The 18,165-nt window shown below is 39.3% G+C and overlaps 1 protein-coding gene and 1 long non-coding RNA gene across 2 annotated transcripts in view; both read right to left on the bottom strand.

Annotated features, from left to right (window-relative positions):
* LOC147060221 (uncharacterized) overlaps positions 1–9,746 on the bottom strand; it is a 64,258-nt gene extending 54,512 nt beyond the window's left edge. Inside the window, exons 1-2 of the long non-coding RNA XR_015065479.1 lie at positions 9,656–9,746; positions 8,690–8,754 (exon numbers count right to left, since the gene is read on the bottom strand). This is a non-coding gene — a long non-coding RNA (uncharacterized LOC147060221). The remainder of the gene's footprint in view (positions 1–8,689; positions 8,755–9,655) is intronic.
* Positions 9,747–9,904: 158 nt separating this feature from the next.
* On the bottom strand, positions 9,905–16,323 carry LOC147060220 (carboxypeptidase Z-like). Its single transcript, XM_085906119.1, has 11 exons — positions 16,204–16,323; positions 15,650–15,679; positions 14,895–15,269; positions 13,857–14,084; positions 13,143–13,384; positions 12,422–12,586; positions 12,169–12,327; positions 11,860–11,995; positions 11,628–11,767; positions 11,453–11,552; positions 9,905–11,298 (listed from the first exon to the last, which is right to left on the bottom strand). The coding sequence occupies exons 1-11, from the start codon at positions 16,289–16,291 to the stop codon at positions 10,946–10,948; spliced, it is 2,016 nt and encodes a 671-aa protein (XP_085762245.1). The 5' UTR covers positions 16,292–16,323; the 3' UTR covers positions 9,905–10,945.
* Between the last annotated feature and the right edge of the window lie 1,842 nt (positions 16,324–18,165).

Here is an 18,165-nt window from a genome sequence, read left to right as displayed (position 1 = left end):
TTGATGTTTTAAAGTACCGAACAAACAGGATTACTACGATATAATGACAATCTTGTTTCTTTGTACTCGCAAACTTATGGTAAAATGTGGCAGACATTTTTGGCCATTATTCTCCCGTGAATGTGCAAATGAAAACTGTACATTCTGCCATCTAGTGGAGGAACATTGAATTGTTCCACCTGTCGCTAAAAGTCGCACATGGAGCGGTGGAAAAAAATTCTACAAAAAAATAATTTTACAATCAGTTAGGTGCAGGTGGTCAAATCACAATGAGCCTTCACAATCGGTTTGTAAAACTTTGCCGCTTAAGAATCGATGACACGATAAATCGTCTAATAATTGTTGAGTTACAAAACAACGCGATTCATTGTTAAGAATGTTTTGCACCAAATGCGTTTTTTTTTTTCTACATTTGAATGCATGGCATGCATTTTGGGGGTGATTTTGTTCACATTTGAAACAAGGAATATGTTTGTATTCGATTGTAAAGCTGCAGTCGCTCGACTGCTTTTCAAGATACGAGCGGACATTTTTTTCCTTTGACTTGTTGTGAGTGCAAACATGAGATCTCAAGGCACCTCTGTGATTGCGATTTTTTTTTTTACAGTTTTAAAATTGTCAGTCACAGGTCAAAATAAAGCTTTCACCCTGGAGGGTTTTGACTCATCTAGCTTTGGAAATCCAAGCAAATCGACTAACGGGACGAAGGTTATTGCGTCATATTATTAGTATTGTTAAAAAGGTGACTGCGCTTGGCTTGGAGATGACGCCGAAGGGGGTTTTAGCCGCTCTCCAGACTTTCAGACGCTTGTGCTGTCGGACGCTTTTGACACATTTTTGCGTCCAACCCCCCACGTCCCAATCCCCGCCCAGAGCCATCTGTCAGAGGTGAAGACAAATCCAATACATTCTGATCAAGGAGGCTCCCCAAATTCTGGACACCATATGCACATCTATGTTTCGTACGTGCAATTGAGCCGCAGCCCACGGCGACAACAAAGTTTGATTTTCAGTCAGGGTACATATTCATTCCAACCTACGCCTACCCTTTCCATCCCCTTACGGCTGTCAGCACGTCAGGTTCCGTTGGAGCGTCGCATGCTTTCAATTCGGCATTACATGCAAGTGATAATGCAACCCTTATTGCTAATGGCTGACAAAAATTGGCGTCAATGAGAGGTTGGAAAGTATCCGCTTCACTTTACTCACGTTCTTAGTGTTGTGTTACAATTTCATTCTCATAATTTTAAGTTTGTGGTTGTTCTTTTTTTGCTTTCATTTTAAGGCTTAATTTTTCTAAAATTACAACTTTTACCTTGTAATTCATGTTTAAATTCAGGTCATTTCGAAAGTTCCAAACTCTTGTAACGTCCCGGATTCATTCTTGTAATATTATGATTAGTGTGAAGGCGAAGGCCTTCACACTATTGTTATTCTACTTTATTTTTCTTCTTATTATTATCCTACTTTATTCCTCCCACTTTTTTGACACTTAACTACTCCCACATGCTTTAACCGATTCACTCCATTCCAACTTTCACACGTTCCAAAAATTCACGGCATGACTGCTAGTATTTCATTTGTTCATAACATTTACCGTTTTTGCATAATTAGCAAATTTGTGCCTTAAAATCCCCCATTCATTCTTAATGGCGCATTAGACACGAGCGACGTTCCTAGTTCGAATTTTGACATCTGACAACTTTTTTCATGATTTCTTTCCTTAACTCGTTTATTTAACTCTTTTATTTTTTATTTATTTATTTTCCATTCATTCATTTAGTTATTCATTTAATTTTAAGTTAAAAACATCATTTTACCGTTTTAACGGCATTTACCGTTTTTATTTCTTGTTTAATATCATCATTCCACCGCAGTAACACCAAGCCGCTGTTTAGCTCAGTAAGAAGACAATGATCCTAAGAACACGAGCCACGTCCGCGAGTGAGTTCGAGTCCCGGTTGGCCATAATTTTTTTATTCATTAATTTTTCATTCATTCAATTTTAACACATTTTAATAATTATTTTCATCATTCATTTAGTTTTTCATTTAATTTTAAGTTAAAAACATCATTTTACCGTTTTAACGGCATGTACCATTTTTATTTCTCGTTTAATATCATCATTCCACCACAGCAACACTAAGCCGCTGTTTAGCTCAGTAAGAAGAGACTGGAATTTGGAGCACGAGCGCTGTTCCCGTGCGAGTTCGAATCCGGCTTGACCAATATTTTTTTTTCATTCATTCAATTTTAACACATCACTTTAATAATTATTTTCATCATCATCATTAATTTAACATTTTTATTTTATTTAATCATCAATTTACCAATTATATGTCATTTAATCATCATTTCGAGTCCCACAATAGTGTGAAGTGCCTTCGCCTTCACACGCAATTTCTCCAGAAATTGCCAATTCTAGTTCTACTTTATTTTTCTTCTTCTTATTATTATCCTACTTTATTCCTCCCACTTTTTTGACACCTAACTACTCCCACATGCTTTAACCGATTCACTCCATTCCAACTTTCACACGTTCCAAAAATTCACGGCATGACTGCTAGTATTTTATTTGTTCATAACATTTACCGTTTTTGCATAATTAGCAAATTTGTGCCTTAAAATCCCCCATTCATTCTTAATGGCGCATTAGAAACGAGCGACGTTCAGGAGTGAGTTCAAATTTTGACATCTGACAACTTTTTTCACGATTTCTTTCCTTAACTCGTTTATTTAACTCTTTTATTTTTTATTTATTTATTTTCCGTTCATTCATTTAGTTATTCATTTAATTTTAAGTTAAAAACATCATTTTACCGTTTTTATTTCTTGTTTAATATCATCATTCCACCGCAGCAACACTAAGTCGCTGTTTAGCTCAGTAAGAAGACAATGGTCCATTGAACACGAGCCACGTCCGCGAGCGAGTTCGAGTCCCGCTTGGCCATAATTTTTTTATTCATTAATTTTTCATTCATTCAATTTTAACACATTTTAATAATTATTTTCATCATTCATTTAGTTATTCATTTAATTTTAAGTTAAAAACATCATTTTACCGTTTTTACCGATTTCTTGTTTAATATCATCATTCCACCACAGCAACACTTAGCCGCTGTTTAGCTCAGTAAGAATACAATGGCGTTTGGAGTACGAGCCACTTCCGCGAGGGAGTTCGATCCCGGTTGGCGATAATTTTTTTATTCATTAATTTTTCATTCATTCAATTTTAAACATTTTAATAATTATTTTCATCATCATTAATTTATTATTTTTATTTTATTTAATCATCATTAATTTACCATTTTTATTTCATTTAATCATCATTTCGAGTCCCACAATAGTGTGAAGTGCCTTCGCCTTCACACGCAATTTCTCCAGAAATTGCCAATTCTAGTTAGTGTGAAGGCGAAGGCCTTCACACTATTGTTATTCTACTTTATTTTTCTTCTTATTAGTGTGAAGGCGAAGGCCTTCACACTATTGTTATTCTACTTTATTTTTCTTCTTATTATTATTAGTGTGAAGGCGAAGGCCTTCACACTATTGTTATTCTACTTTATTAGTGTGAAGGCGAAGGCCTTCACACTATTGTTATTCTACTTTATTTTTCTTCTTCTTATTAGTGTGAAGGCGAAGGCCTTCACACTATTGTTATTCTACTTTATTTTTCTTCTTCTTATTATTAGTGTGAAGGCGAAGGCCTTCACACTATTGTTATTCTACTTTATTTTTCTTCTTCTTATTATTATCCTACTTTATTCCTCCCACTTTTTTGACACCTAACTACTCCCACATGCTTTAACCGATTCACTCCATTCCAACTTTCACACGTTCCAAAAATTCACGGCATGACTGCTAGTATTTTATTTGTTCATAACATTTACCGTTTTTGCATAATTAGCAAATTTGTGCCTTAAAATCCCCCATTCATTCTTAATGGCGCATTAGACACGAGCGACGTTCAAGTTCGAATTTTGTCATCTGACAACTTTTTTCATGATTTCTTTCCTTAACTCATTTATTTAACTCTTTTATTTTTTATTTATTTATATTTCATTCATTCATTTAGTTATTCATTTAATTTTAAGTTAAAAACATCATTTTACCGTTTTAACGGCATTCACCATTTCTATTTCTTGTTTAATACCATCATTTCACCGCACCAACACTAAGTCGCTGTTTAGCTCAGTAAGAATACAATGGCGTTTGGAACACGAGCCACGAGGGAGTTCGATCCCGGTTGGCGATAATTTTTTTATTCTTTAATTTTTCATTCATTCAATTTTAACACATTTTAATAATTATTTTCATCATCATCATCAATGCCGTGCCATTTTTATTTTATTTAATCATCAATTTACCATTTTTATGTCATTTAATCATCATTTCGAGTCCCACAATAGTGTGAAGTGCCTTCGCCTTCACACGCAATTTCTCCAGAAATTGCCAATTCTAGTTTTTCTTCTTCTTATTATTATCCTACTTTATTCCTCCCACTTTTTTGACACCTAACTACTCCCACATGCTTTAACCGATTCACTCCATTCCAACTTTCACACGTTCCAAAAATTCACGGCATGACTGCTAGTATTTTATTTGTTCATAACATTTACTGTTTTTGCATAATTAGCAAATTTGTGCCTTAAAATCCCCCATTCATTCTTAATGGCGCATTAGACACGAGCGACGTTCAGGAGTGAGTTCAAATTTTGACATCTGACAACTTTTTTCACGATTTCTTTCCTTAACTCGTTTATTTAACTCTTTTATTTTTTATTTATTTATTTTCCGTTCATTCATTTAGTTATTCATTTAATTTTAAGTTAAAAACATCATTTTACCGTTTTTATTTCTTGTTTAATATCATCATTCCACCGCAGCAACACTAAGTCGCTGTTTAGCTCAGTAAGAAGACAATGGTCCATTGAACACGAGCCACGTCCGCGAGCGAGTTCGAGTCCCGCTTGGCCATAATTTTTTTATTCATTAATTTTTCATTCATTCAATTTTAACACATTTTAATAATTATTTTCATCATTCATTTAGTTATTCATTTAATTTTAAGTTAAAAACATCATTTTACCGTTTTTACCGATTTCTTGTTTAATATCATCATTCCACCACAGCAACACTAAGCCGCTGTTTAGCTCAGTAAGAATACAATGGCGTTTGGAACACGAGCCACTTCCGCGAGGGAGTTCGATCCCGGTTGGCGATAATTTTTTTATTCATTAATTTTTCATTCATTCAATTTTAACACATTTTAATAATTATTTTCATCATCATTAATTTATTATTTTTATTTTATTTAATCATCATTAATTTACCATTTTTATTTCATTTAATCATCATTTCGAGTCCCACAATAGTGTGAAGTGCCTTCGCCTTCACACGCAATTTCTCCAGAAATTGCCAATTCTAGTCTTATTATTATTATTAAACAATTTATTCCTCCCACTTTTTTGACACCTAACTACTCCCACATGCTTTAACCGATTCACCCCATTCCAACTTTCACACGTTCCAAAAATTCACGGCATGATTGCTAGTATTTTATTTGTTCATAACATTTACCGTTTTTGCATAATTAGCAAATTTGTGCCTTAAAATCCCCCATTCATTCTTAATGGCGCATTAGACACGAGCGACGTTCAGGAGTGAGTTCAAATTTTGACATCTGACAACTTTTTTCATGATTTCTTTCCTTAACTCGTTTATTTAACTCTTTTATTTTTTATTTATTTATTTTCCATTCATTCATTTAGTTATTCATTTAATTTTAAGTTAAAAACATCATTTTACCGTTTTAACGGCATTTACCGTTTTTATTTCTTGTTTAATATCATCATTCCACCGCAGCAACACTAAGCCGCTGTTTAGCTCAGTAAGAAGAGACTGGAATTTGGAGCACGAGCGCTGTTCCGTGCGAGTTCGAATCCGGCTTGACCAATATTTTTTTTTCATTCAATTTTAACACATCACTTTAATAATTATTTTCATCATCATCATTAATTTAACATTTTTATGTCATTTAATCATCATTTCGAGTCCCACAATAGTGTGAAGTGCCTTCGCCTTCACACGCAATTTCTCCAGAAATTGCCAATTCTAGTTTTCTCTGTTATTTCCGTTTCAAATCAGTTCAATTCAATTTTAGAACGCAACAATTTGATTCCAAAGCACTATTCCAACTTTTTTCTTGTAATACATTAACTATTTTTATAAGTATGATATAGTGCAACATTTGCATTGAGAATTTCAGGGTTTTTTTCAGGGTGTTCTTATTAACACTTGGTACAACAGAATCTATACTCTTATTTTGAAGAGACACGAGAAGGCGCTCGTTTGCATGCGCTCCGAGGGCCTGAGTGACACGGCACTTTACATCCTAAACAAGAGCCCATTCATTAGGAGACGAAAGGGGATCACAACCTGAGGGGACGGCGGCCTTCCTCAGAGGCTTTCAGGGCACTTATTGATCAGTGGGCTGTGGTGGACGTTGCGGTCTGCAGTGACAGAGGCTCTCTTTAAATTGAATGGGGGCTGAGGGATTACAACCCGGGTGTATCAGATGAAAGGCGCGTGTGGCGGCGACATGACTGAGGCCAAAGGTTAACCATGCTCATCCCAAAGGACCTCCTAAGTAGCTAAATATGTGACAGGCATCATAAAATTACACCCCAATAATATAACACTTTTATTCCAGTAACGTGCAACTTTACATTTAGCTAATGTTATAATAAAGTGATCTTTTTTTTTTTTTTTAAAGGAAAATAGCAGAGATTAACATATCAACAAAACAAATGAGAAAGTAAAGAAATGCACGGCAGATGCCATGTGTTAGGTGTGAGCCTTGATGGGGCGTGGCCTCGTAAGTGACATCAGCAGCTGGAGTCAGGTTAGCCTGCGTGCGAGTGCCTGGGCGTGAGCTGAGGCTTACAGTGCCACCTTGTGAAGGTTTTCATTTTGTTTGTTTGTCATGTTCAATCATATTAGTCAACAGCAAGTTAATCAGGAACGGCTTGAGACATTTTTATTTTTTTAAGTTTCACCAATAAAAGCTTGCACAGTATGGATTTTACCCTGAGTTGCTATTTAGAGCTCGAACATTTCCGGAAAAAAAAAATTATGAACACCTGAGGTGCTAGAGAAAGAAACGAGGGCAGAATCACCGGAATCACTTCATACGACTTCGAATACGACACAATTGACGTCCGCTGACTCTATAAAGAGACTCCAGAAGCGCTCGTGAGGTGTTTTTAAGACCAGAACACATACGGGAATCGATAGCACATGAGAGGAAACTGATACTTGACACTAATGGACAGTGGGAATTGTAAAGGAGGCTGGAATTCATATTGATACGGACATCACAGGCCAGTTGGGCTCCAACGGGGCGAGAGGAGAGGGGGGGTCACAGGTTGCTTTGACAGCCAAGCCGCTCTTAATGGAAGCTTATCGACTGACGAACATGTGACCAGGAGGCACAAAGTCTGACTTTGCCCAACTCAAAGTGATTGTATTGACACTTTTGGGTAAGAATAAAACAAACACTACCAGAACGACGCACTGTAAGAATGATATGATAAACTCGAAGATATATTATTCATTACATTATTCAGACTGCACCAAGTTTTGGTGTTAAGCTGAAAAAGTTTGGCAAAGCCTGTCTTTGCGTTTTAGCCCCAGGCAGAAGCCGCTACCGCTAAAGCAACATATGTGACATATTAGCTCCGCTCCGTTAGCACAACTGTTTGATCTCAACACCACAAATGGGAGCAAGGTGAAGAAAGGGCAGTGTAATTATGATGGATGATGACAAGAAGAGGAAACCATTACCTAATAGCCCGTATTAGCAAGCGCAAAGGTGTTTGTTTCTGCCTCGTTCTTGTCGAGAGCCCACACGCTGTCTATTGCGGAAACCGCTCCCAGCTACGATGCACTCGGATATATTGACTTGCTAAAACTATTATTTTAATGATTGATTAATCTGACAATTATGGATTAATTGAATAAAAAAAAAAATCATGTTTTTCTTTGAATTTGTAAATTACTTTGAATTTGTTTTGCCTCATTTGAGGTTTTCTTACACATGCTGAATATACTCACAACTGCAGTGGAATACATATTTTGTCTTATTTCGATAGCTGATTAGCCAAAGTGAGGTTTGTAAAATTGACAAGACGACATCCTAAAAGCTGACTACGACACAAAGGCTAAAATCTACAGTGAAAAACGAACAAAGAATAACAATAGTGGTGTGAGTGTTTGGGTGTATACGATTATTGCTATTATATCATTACAGCACAAGCTTTTTTCTCCAGGCTACACAATGTTGGGTGTTTAGTTGTTCCTTTTTCCCCCCCGAGGTGATTAGCTGGTGCTCAAGGTTGTCACCTTCATAAGTGCAGCTGCTTTTGAGAAAAGGGAGCAGGAAAAACTAGAGGCCGCGGGTCTCGGCCGAAGGAACCCATGAGAAGCGTGCGCTGATTCGGCCCGACACTCGCTGCCACATTTCGGCCAGCTGCTGCCGACTCATAGTCGCTCCAAGCGGCGAACTGCCATGTTCTTTTATACTACCAAGTACTTTTTTCCTCATAACACTGCTACAGTATTTTTTCATAATGACCTAATAGAGGCGTAAATTTCATACAACGTCACTGACTGGAATGTTGACACTTACCTTCAACATCTTCGCTTCTGCTCCGAAGACAGCAGTCGTGTGACGCCCTTCATTGTCGCTCGTGTCTGGAAAAAAACACAAAAGAAATATAAGCGGGGGAAGGAAGCGCACGACGTTTTTGGCCTGTTTGCAGTGTCGCTTTCAGTGTGGTTGGCCTCTAGATGAGATGGGCACAGACAAGGCTCCCGGTGGCTGCGGGTGTTATTCAAAAATCAGGCAGGGGTCACATGTTGTGTCTCTTCCACTTTCATGTTAGCCTCGACTAAATGCCTGAATGTCGGATATCTGAGCGCTCTTGCACTTTTTTCCAACTGTCTTCATTTTGGTCTTCAATTAATAACAAACACGGTGAAATCATTCCACTGTTTCCATCCCAAATGTTTTCACATTTATACAAGTGAGAACACACAACAGGTGCTCTTTATTTGACCCTTTTCAGACAAACATAAAGCAACAAAAAGTGTGAAAACATGCCCTGAAGAAATATTCACAAATATATAATAAAATAAATAAATATTCAGAAAAATTCAAATATGGCATTTATATGGCAATTTCAGAAAAATTCAAATATGGCAAACAAAGCGTTGATTATCGCTCTCTCGACAGTTCGATCCCAATTCACGACAATTTAACGGTAGGTGGTGAGTTTTCACAAAATTCACAGCAGAATAACGCTGGCGAATTATCTGGTCCCGGAAAAAGAACTTTTAAAAAATACTTGAATGAATTGCTCAGGAACGTCACGAGGGGCACTCAAAGACGAAGGCCTCGCTCATTGCAATGGAACTCGATAGCACAAGCTAACATGGTTTATATGTTCATACGCACTAAAACTAGCCTCATATAATTCATACTTATCTGGCACATTGTCTTGTTGGGTTTTAGAGAACGTAACTCACGAAAGGATATCGAAGTTTTGTTTTATAGACATTAAACACTCAGAATTACAAACTACGTGGTACTCACCAAATTTGCCGCCTCAAGATACTAGCATAAACCATTACGACGGCTGCAAAGGGGTGGTGCGATAGCTTACATAACGCAGATGGGAATTACCTGACAATTCTTTTTCGCCCCGTCCCCTCAATCCTTTTGGTATGACCCAATCGTAATTGAATACTACACTTTGTAATGACGTACAATAACCTTTATTTAACCTTGTATTATTACCAAGCTCTCTTTGCCCTAACAAAAATGGCGAAAAAAGGCATTAAGAGCGAAGGCCAGAACAATTTGAATCTTAGCTCTGTGATTTAGGCCTCTTTTGCACGTTGTTGTCAGAAACAATACTACATTAAAAATGTGAAGGCTTCAAAGCTCGTCGTTTATCAGCATTATTTACGTTGCTTTCTCAATTTGGCTACCTCTTATGTGTTAGTCATGACATGTAATTGACAGGACAGTGTGACCACAAGCCATAAATCATGTTGTGGTCCTGGATGGAAAACAACAGTGTTGCTTCGAGTTACACTCAACACTGACAAAAGTGATGTCATTATGTTGCAGTCAACGAAATGAATCCTCCTTGGAAATCATGGAACAGGAATGATTTATATTATCAAATCAAATACACAATTGTGGACTCAGGGTCACGTTTTTGTTTTTTGTTTTGTTTTTTACAAAATGAACAGCAAGAGTGGTACACTTTGACCACTGTATTGCGGTTCATGATTTGTTTTATTTTTATTCATTTATCAAATCAGATGCAAGAACATTTTGATGCCAAAACGCCCCACTCAAAAAAAATGAGTTTGACACCCATAATTGATGCTTATCTCCCATTGGCGGCATTTCATTTTATACATTAGCATGAAGACAGACTTTCATTAGATGAAATATGGTTTGGTTGAAGAAAATAATGTTTGGTTCTCTTTTTTTATGTGACTAATACACAGCTTGAAGCAAGCATGTTTTGAATATTATTTTAAAGAACTGTGTGAGCTAGAGTCATTATTTTCATTTTCCTTCTAACAATGCTATACTCACAATACTATACTAAATTTTCTTGACAGTGAGCGAGTGAGGCCCTGGGGATACTTTAAAAAATGTGTTTTAATAAGTTTAGCTGAGTTTTAAAAGGGTTCAATGCATTTAAAGCATGTAGGTCGGGTAAAACTACAAAATAAAACACTGGTCACAAGGAAATGCAATAAATGGAGGTTGAGTTGACTGTACAAGTAGATGAATGGTGAAATAAGGTGCACAAATGTTATCGGGCAATACAGAAGAGCAAAGCATTAAGCATGAAAACGTGAGCTAGTGGCCCAAGAGCAGCCAGTTGGGAGAGGGTGACCCCGGCTGGGCAAAGTAGTTCCACCACCAGGGCTTCTCCACTCTCTCGGTGTTGTCTTGGCTCACTTCCGCCATCTGGGTGTAGCGTTCATACTGGTTGTTGGGGTCGAAGCGTTGGTAAGCGGCGACCGCCGCCGCCTCCTCTTCCAGCTGGGCGGGCTCCAGATCCGCCTTCTCCAGGATGAAGTCCACCCGTCCGGCAGAGTGCATCATGGGAGGAAGGTGAATTTTCTTGGCCGCTCGAGCGTAACCGGGCGCGGACGCCGACACGATGTGAATGCCCGGACTCAAGAGGCGCCAGTATTCTCCATTTTCAGCTATTTAAGAAGGAAAAGGGGTGTGGATTTTTTTTTTTTAGACTTCTTGAGAAAATTGATCAACAAAAAGTTGACTAGCCACGACATAACTCTCTAACCTTTCGATCGTTGCATACAATGATGCTAAAAACACAAGCAGGAGAACTCAAATTACCTGTGAGGATGTCATGGCGTATCCCGCGAACAGACACCCTCGCACCTTTGATTCCGTTTCCCTCCACGTCTTTTACGATGCCTTTAATACCACGATGGACCTAAGGAGGATTGTATATATATTTTTTTTTTGAAGGCAACCAAAGAAGAAAAGCAGAAAGGCCAAGTTTGCTTACTGCTTCAATAAATGACAAAAATGGCTCCTGGTTTTCATGCCAGCTGATAAACAAATTCTCCTCGGGCGGGAACTTCTCACAGCCCAACTCGATGGTCACCTCGAAGCAGTTGGTGTGGAGGTAGTTGAAATCTTGCATGCCTGACAAAAAAACTGCATTGTTAACCAGAGACTCGGTGGGACAACGTTGGTCATTTGGCTTCCTCTAGTGGCGATATCCAGCACTGCATCACCTCCTGCGTTGCTGGCCCACTGCGCTCCATTCACCGTTCCTCTGTGACTATGGGAGTGAGCCGAGCCACAGCGATTGTTCCCAGTGTACATGCTTTCATGCGTGCTGGTGTAGCTTCTGGACAGAAACTTAAATACCTGAAAAAAATATTCATTTGCCTTATGCCCAAAGCAAAAAAGGAATACAAACTTGTATGATACTAGAATTGTGATTTCTTAGAATCACAATTGAAAAATGTAAACACTTGCAAAATGTTTAGAAATGGGATGATAAAATACCAGACCAATGCAGAAAGAAAAAAAAAATTGACCTTGTCATCCGGCGTGGGGGAAAACAGATTAAGATCCAGTGGGTGCTTGGAACGATCATACGGGTAGGACACCACCAAGTCGCCGCCATGGAAGTTAGCCGAGAGGACAAACGGGATGGAGCGGATCCATTTCATCACAGCGTACGTTTCTGGCGCCACCTTGCTCGCGTCACGGTCCCAAGCAAGAAAGGGAACTGGTTGAGTCCATGTGAGTCAGGTACACATGCCGCATGGATCGTAGGTCACGCCGTACCTTGCCAAACCAGTAATAGTCAGGGATTGGGATGTGGTCAGTGCGGTAGCCCTTTTGCTGCCGGCGGTGGCTGTAAACGATGGAAGTCAAATCGGGGAAGTTTTTGTTCAGGTCGATGTTCTGGGCATTGTTCCGGCCCACGTTGGATGGACTATAGGTGCGACCCTGGAAGATACACACAAAATACAAACTACAGAGTTGTGATTTGCAAATCTTTGACAGGCTACCAAAATGACCAACATGAAAATACAGTTGTGCCCAGGTATTAATCGAAAACGAGTAAAACGTATTATTACATTTTGTAAGCCAATGTAACATGATGCACAGTTTTGAACATTGACTTGCTTCATTTTGGAAAATAAAAAACTGTATTCAAATAACAATCTATTGTACACAAAATAATTAGTACTGAAATAAGTGCTTAAAAACAGTTCTTTCGCAATAAATGCAATGGAAGTTACAACCCCTGGTGGAGCGAGAAGGGGGGGGCCACAGGGGCACTGCCCCCCCCCTGAAATATGCTTGGACCCGCCTCCACCGAGGTGCCAGGTATTTTCTCAATTATTTCCCATATTTTCACCCATCCGCCCGAGGAGTTCTTAGGGATTTGTAGTTTTTTTGTGAACCCCCTCAGAAATCCTTTGGTCCGCCCTACATCCCTCCTAAGGAAAAAAGTCCTAGCTCCGCCGGTGCTCACAGTTATTCTCTTAACAGTACTGACCATTCTTTCGTCGTCGTCATCGGTGCCGCTGTTCCTGTCCTGCTGGCCGGAAAACGCCATCTCGAAACCGTCAGGGTTCATGGAAGGGAAGATGTGGATTCGTGTGGTGTTGACCAGCGTGCGCACACGCTCGTTGCCCAGACGGTACTCAGAGCACAGGTACTGCGCCAGGTACACCAGCAACTGGCGACCCACCACTTCGTCCCCGTGCATGTTGGCAACAAACTTCATTTCCGGCTCCACTGCGCAAAAAAAATAAAAAATAAAAATTGCTCAGGACCAGCATATGACAAGTGATTTTCTTTGAGGTTTTATTTTGTGTCAGACAAAACCAAAATGGTGAGCCTGCCCAACATTTGCTGCCAGCTATTTTTTAACAAATAAACAAAAGTGTCTACTTGCAGAAATTTTGCAAAGTTGTGAGCACCAAACCACAATCTCTGGTGCTCATTTCAAAATTGTTCGTATGTGCACTCCTGCCTATAAATGACAAATGTTTACAACTGTGTGACTTTTACAGGCTAGAACTTAAACAATCCTGGTGCCGAACTGTCTGGCACAAGTATAAAGTTATTTCAAGAATGCTTACCAAGATCAGCTAAAGCTTTGAATTTAGTGAGAAGAAAGATAGTAAAATAATACATAAGTACATGTGTAACATCTTCACATTTCCAGACACCACAAATGGATTCTGATTGGACGTTTTGCACTTACGCAACTCGTGTTGTCCGGGGCTGTCGGAGAACTCGATGACCAGTAGCTCCTTGCCCTCGGCACTGCGGCCGATACTGTAAGTTCTGGCGATGTCGGAACATTCCTGCTCCGTTCTTTTCAAAATGCTGTTGAGCTGAGCGTTAGAGTGATACGCAAATTTGATTTTCAGAGCCGGCTCCACCGGGGGTACGTCCAGGAACATGTAGTCGTCATCGACGTCCGATTGCGCTGCCAGAAAAAAAAGAATGAGTCCAAGTTTAAAAAGTAGCATCCAGCAATCAAAATGTATTTTCTCTTTAATATTCCAACTTTTTTTTCTGATATTGCTGAACGTTTCTCAACTTGTTTACACCACTTTCAAACGCAGACTGAAAGAGGAATGATAAATAAATAGTTTCTTGACGCTGAGCTCGTGTCACGTGACAGCAAAACAAGATCGGAATGAAAATGTAAACGAGAGTCCAATGAAAACAGACGGAGGACAAGAAAAGGAGGCTGGGGAAATCTGGCCTTCGGTTCAGATTTTCTTGGAGCCAGGCGTGTGCATGCCAGATGGGAGCATTCCGTAACTGCAAAGAAATGAACTTTCCCTGAGTTTAGCAGACGTTTTTTGTTACTCGCTTGGTTTCCAATTAGTTGAGTCACATTCGAATGTGAAACAGGAACTCAGACATGCCAAGGAAACATTTCCAAAAACAAGACGTCAAGGAAGACTTTTTTTGGTATTTGCATTTCTTTGCCAATTGATTAACTACATGACAGTAAAATATTGGCAAGGAGGATGACGGCGATGATGTCATTTAGTATTTCAAATTCAATACAGAGCGGTGATGGAAAAGTAAATGTTCCATCAATAAATTAGATAGACAGACAGACAGACAGACAGACAGACAGACAGACAGACAGACAGACAGAGGTTTTTTGGGTGTGACATCTATCGCCTTCCTGTAAGTGAGTGCATGCAATTTTATGTATAAAAAAAAAAATAAAAAAATAAAAAAATAAAAAGATTAGCTATGCAGTGTGGACAGCGCTCACTTTTAAGGTCGTGGAGCGGGTCGTAGCATCCTTCTTCGTCAGCCACAAAAAAGCGGTCGCAGTCCAGGAAGTACGGCCAGGCCATCTCAATGGCCTCGAAGGCGTGGACGCAGCGTTTGCGCGCCGCCTCGCAGACCCACCGGCACGGCTTGAGCACCTTGTCGCCCTCGCAGCGTGGCGCCAGAACGGAGCAGCCCAGCATGCGTGCCTCCTGGTGGCACTCGTTGCCCAGCAGCGATTCCAGCACGCTCATGAGGAGATACTCCACGCCCTTTTCCGCCTCCTCCCAACTGCTGTGGCCCAGGGTGTTGGGGAAGCGCGTTTGCGTGTACCCCATGTCGTCACAATACGACAGCCGAATGTCCTCGCATTTTGCTGAAATGCAAAATCAAATGGACTGTAACGTGACGACAAGCGAACGTCAGCTTTTTAAAGCACTGTAATGACTAACAGATCCCTGTAGGTGGCGACTTGCGTCGCTTTCAATTTGAAATCAAAGATTAGCTAAAAAAGCTGGTCCATCATCCCAATTATATATTCCAACAGATGTATTACAAAACAGAAAAAAAAAAATCAATGGAGTGTTTTGATAAGCGTAGTGCTGTTAAAAAATTCGAATGTGAACATTCCATGCATCTGTGGATCATCTAAAAATGTGACACATGCGACACAGGCTCACATTCCTACACTGTGACTTATTGTTGGGAAATGCTATAAGTCTTGAAAGCTCCTCCTTGAAAGAGTTTAAAACTCACGTTTTTCTTCCAGGATTGGCTTGCAGTGACCTGGAAGACATGCAGACAGTGATTACAAGTTTTCTTGTCAAATCAACATCTTGGCAATTGTTTTAGAATGAAGTTGTGCTTCATGTTGATTGTAAAAAAAAAAAAAAAAATCCTTGAAAAGGTTTGCCCTTGCAAAAAATCCCCTTGTTGTTGCATTTTTTTTGTAATTATAATTAACAGTTTATGTTAGCATTGAACTTAAACTCCAAGTTATATTTCAACTTTTTTTTTATCGGGGCTGTGGACCTGGAATAAGGAAAATGTCAACAAAATGGATAATACCGAATATGACACACAGTCCTGGTTAGGAAATATGGATCCTCGGTCCAATATCGACTTATTTATTGGACCGGGAGTAACGTTTTGATTCTGAAAAAAGTTGTAAAAGTCGACTGGAAGGTTCGAGGAGGAACGCAACGACGGTGCGTTTTGACGCAGTTTGCACGCGTCATGGAATTAGAGGAATACGGTTCAAATTGGCAAACAAAAACAAAATGATAACTATAAAGCAATGCAAACATTACCTTGAATTTCAGTGTCACATCGCGGAGGCAAAGCCGTCACCAGTACGGCGCTGAGAACTTGCAGCGCAACGAGGAGCATGATGCGCATTTTCCACACTTTGTGTTCCAGCGATGTGGCAACCCCCCCGCCCCCTAAAAAAAAAAAAAAATCCCCCTCCTCACAGCGACTTTAATTCCAAACTCCACAACCTTGATATCAAGTTACAATCGCGCTAAAGAATGTTTTGAGGCCAAGTTAAACCCCACTAAGAACTAACTTAGTTGGGAACTACGAGCTCCATTATTGGCTGGTTGACAGGTGACGCGTTGTAAAGTCAAAAACAGCTGTCGTAAAGGGGGTTTGGTCACGTGACTTTACGTAAGCCAATAGGAGGCGTAATTGGGTGACGTTTTATTTTGTCGTGGATGTAGTGGCCTATTGCAAATAATTCTGCGCCACAATGAAGATCTCTGAATTGAGAGTACATAATGCAGTAAAAAATATTTGTTGCAGAGGATAAAAAGTATATGTGTGAGGATTGTTATGTTGTCAGTCTACATGGGGTCCTCCAACTGTTTGTATTCAAATATCTGTTGCACAAACACAAACACTGACACTGATGCTATTCGTTAGCCTGTCTGTGGCACATCCCATTGTATATTAGCATCAAGCTAATGGCGTTTAAGGTAAAGTTTTATCATTTTCAACACACAAAGTATTATTGCTTTCAAATGCAAACTGTTATGAATATTAGTGATAACAAATTTCAAATCCAAAAATTAAAAAAAAAACACTGATAAAGAATAAATACATACAACATAATTTATATGAATATATTTCATATGAATTTGAATAATGCAGTGGAAAAAAATGAATCTGAAGACAAACAAATGAAAATGAAAAGCAACGAGTGTTTCGGTTTCTCCGAGGGTGTGGCCTGCTAGAGCCAGTGGGCGTGGTCAAGACCGACTCAGCATTGATTGACAGCTAGGATGCTTAAAGCCCTAGGAGCTGAGCTGCGCTCACAAAGTACTTGGGACGTCCCTCAGGAGTACTGCCAGCCCCCTAAATCACAACTGCCAAGGTAAATAAAAACAATTGAATTCCATTTAACTTGAAATATTATATTCAGGGGGTCCCTAAATTCTGAACACAGGCAATTAACAACAATCAACGTTTATATCATTGTAAATTGTTATTGTTAATATTCCAAATGCATAAATTGTTGAAAATGTAATGATAAGATGATGCATTGTTGTTTCCATCTTTTACATACACTGTGTAGAAATGTTTCTCAGACCTAGCTCTAAAACATACAACATTTTGTGTTTGTGCATTTAATCTCTGGTTGTGTGTTGGCATGTGACAGTCTGAGTTTAATGAGGACAACACACGCACACACAAACACGCACACAGGGGCCATTTGGGATTAAACATCACGTCTCATTCGAGATTAATCTCCTTCCCCTACAAACACGTTTGGGATTCTATTCTTGTGAGGGCATCGTGGTGGTAGCCCCCACCGACTAAATGACTAGCCTGTCCGCGAAATAGCTGAGCAGTGAGGGGACATTGTGATTTCCTTGGAATGTTTTGGAAGTGACCATTTGTTTCTTTCAGCGACTATAGTGGTGCTGGATATGCTTATGAGGATTTCTTAGAGTGGGGAATTTACGGAATGTCCCAGAACACTCTGGGTGGGTCTCGTTCCCATTTTCCTGTTTACGTTTTGGCCGCTGGCAATCTCTTGTTGCTGTTTAGGACAATTTAGGAGAAAGGTGGCGTGAGGTACTGTTGCCTTGAGATACAAGTGACCTGATTTACAAGCTTTTCCATATAATTATCATCCTTCTGTTTTGTTTTCTTTGAAAAAAAAAGACATACAATATCAAGGTGTTGGTAGTTTAAGTTAACTAAATTTCAAACAAAGAGCTGTGTGTTTAATTTTTACTTTCAGTCTGCTATTTTATTGTGAACACATA

This window comes from Syngnathus leptorhynchus, chromosome 2 (genome assembly GCF_054491065.1).
Source record: "Syngnathus leptorhynchus isolate UIUO chromosome 2, UIUO_Slep, whole genome shotgun sequence".
Classification (NCBI taxonomy): Eukaryota; Metazoa; Chordata; class Actinopteri; order Syngnathiformes; family Syngnathidae; genus Syngnathus; species Syngnathus leptorhynchus.
Note: the sequence above shows the minus strand (reverse complement) of the source record. Positions and strands in the feature narration are given on the sequence as shown.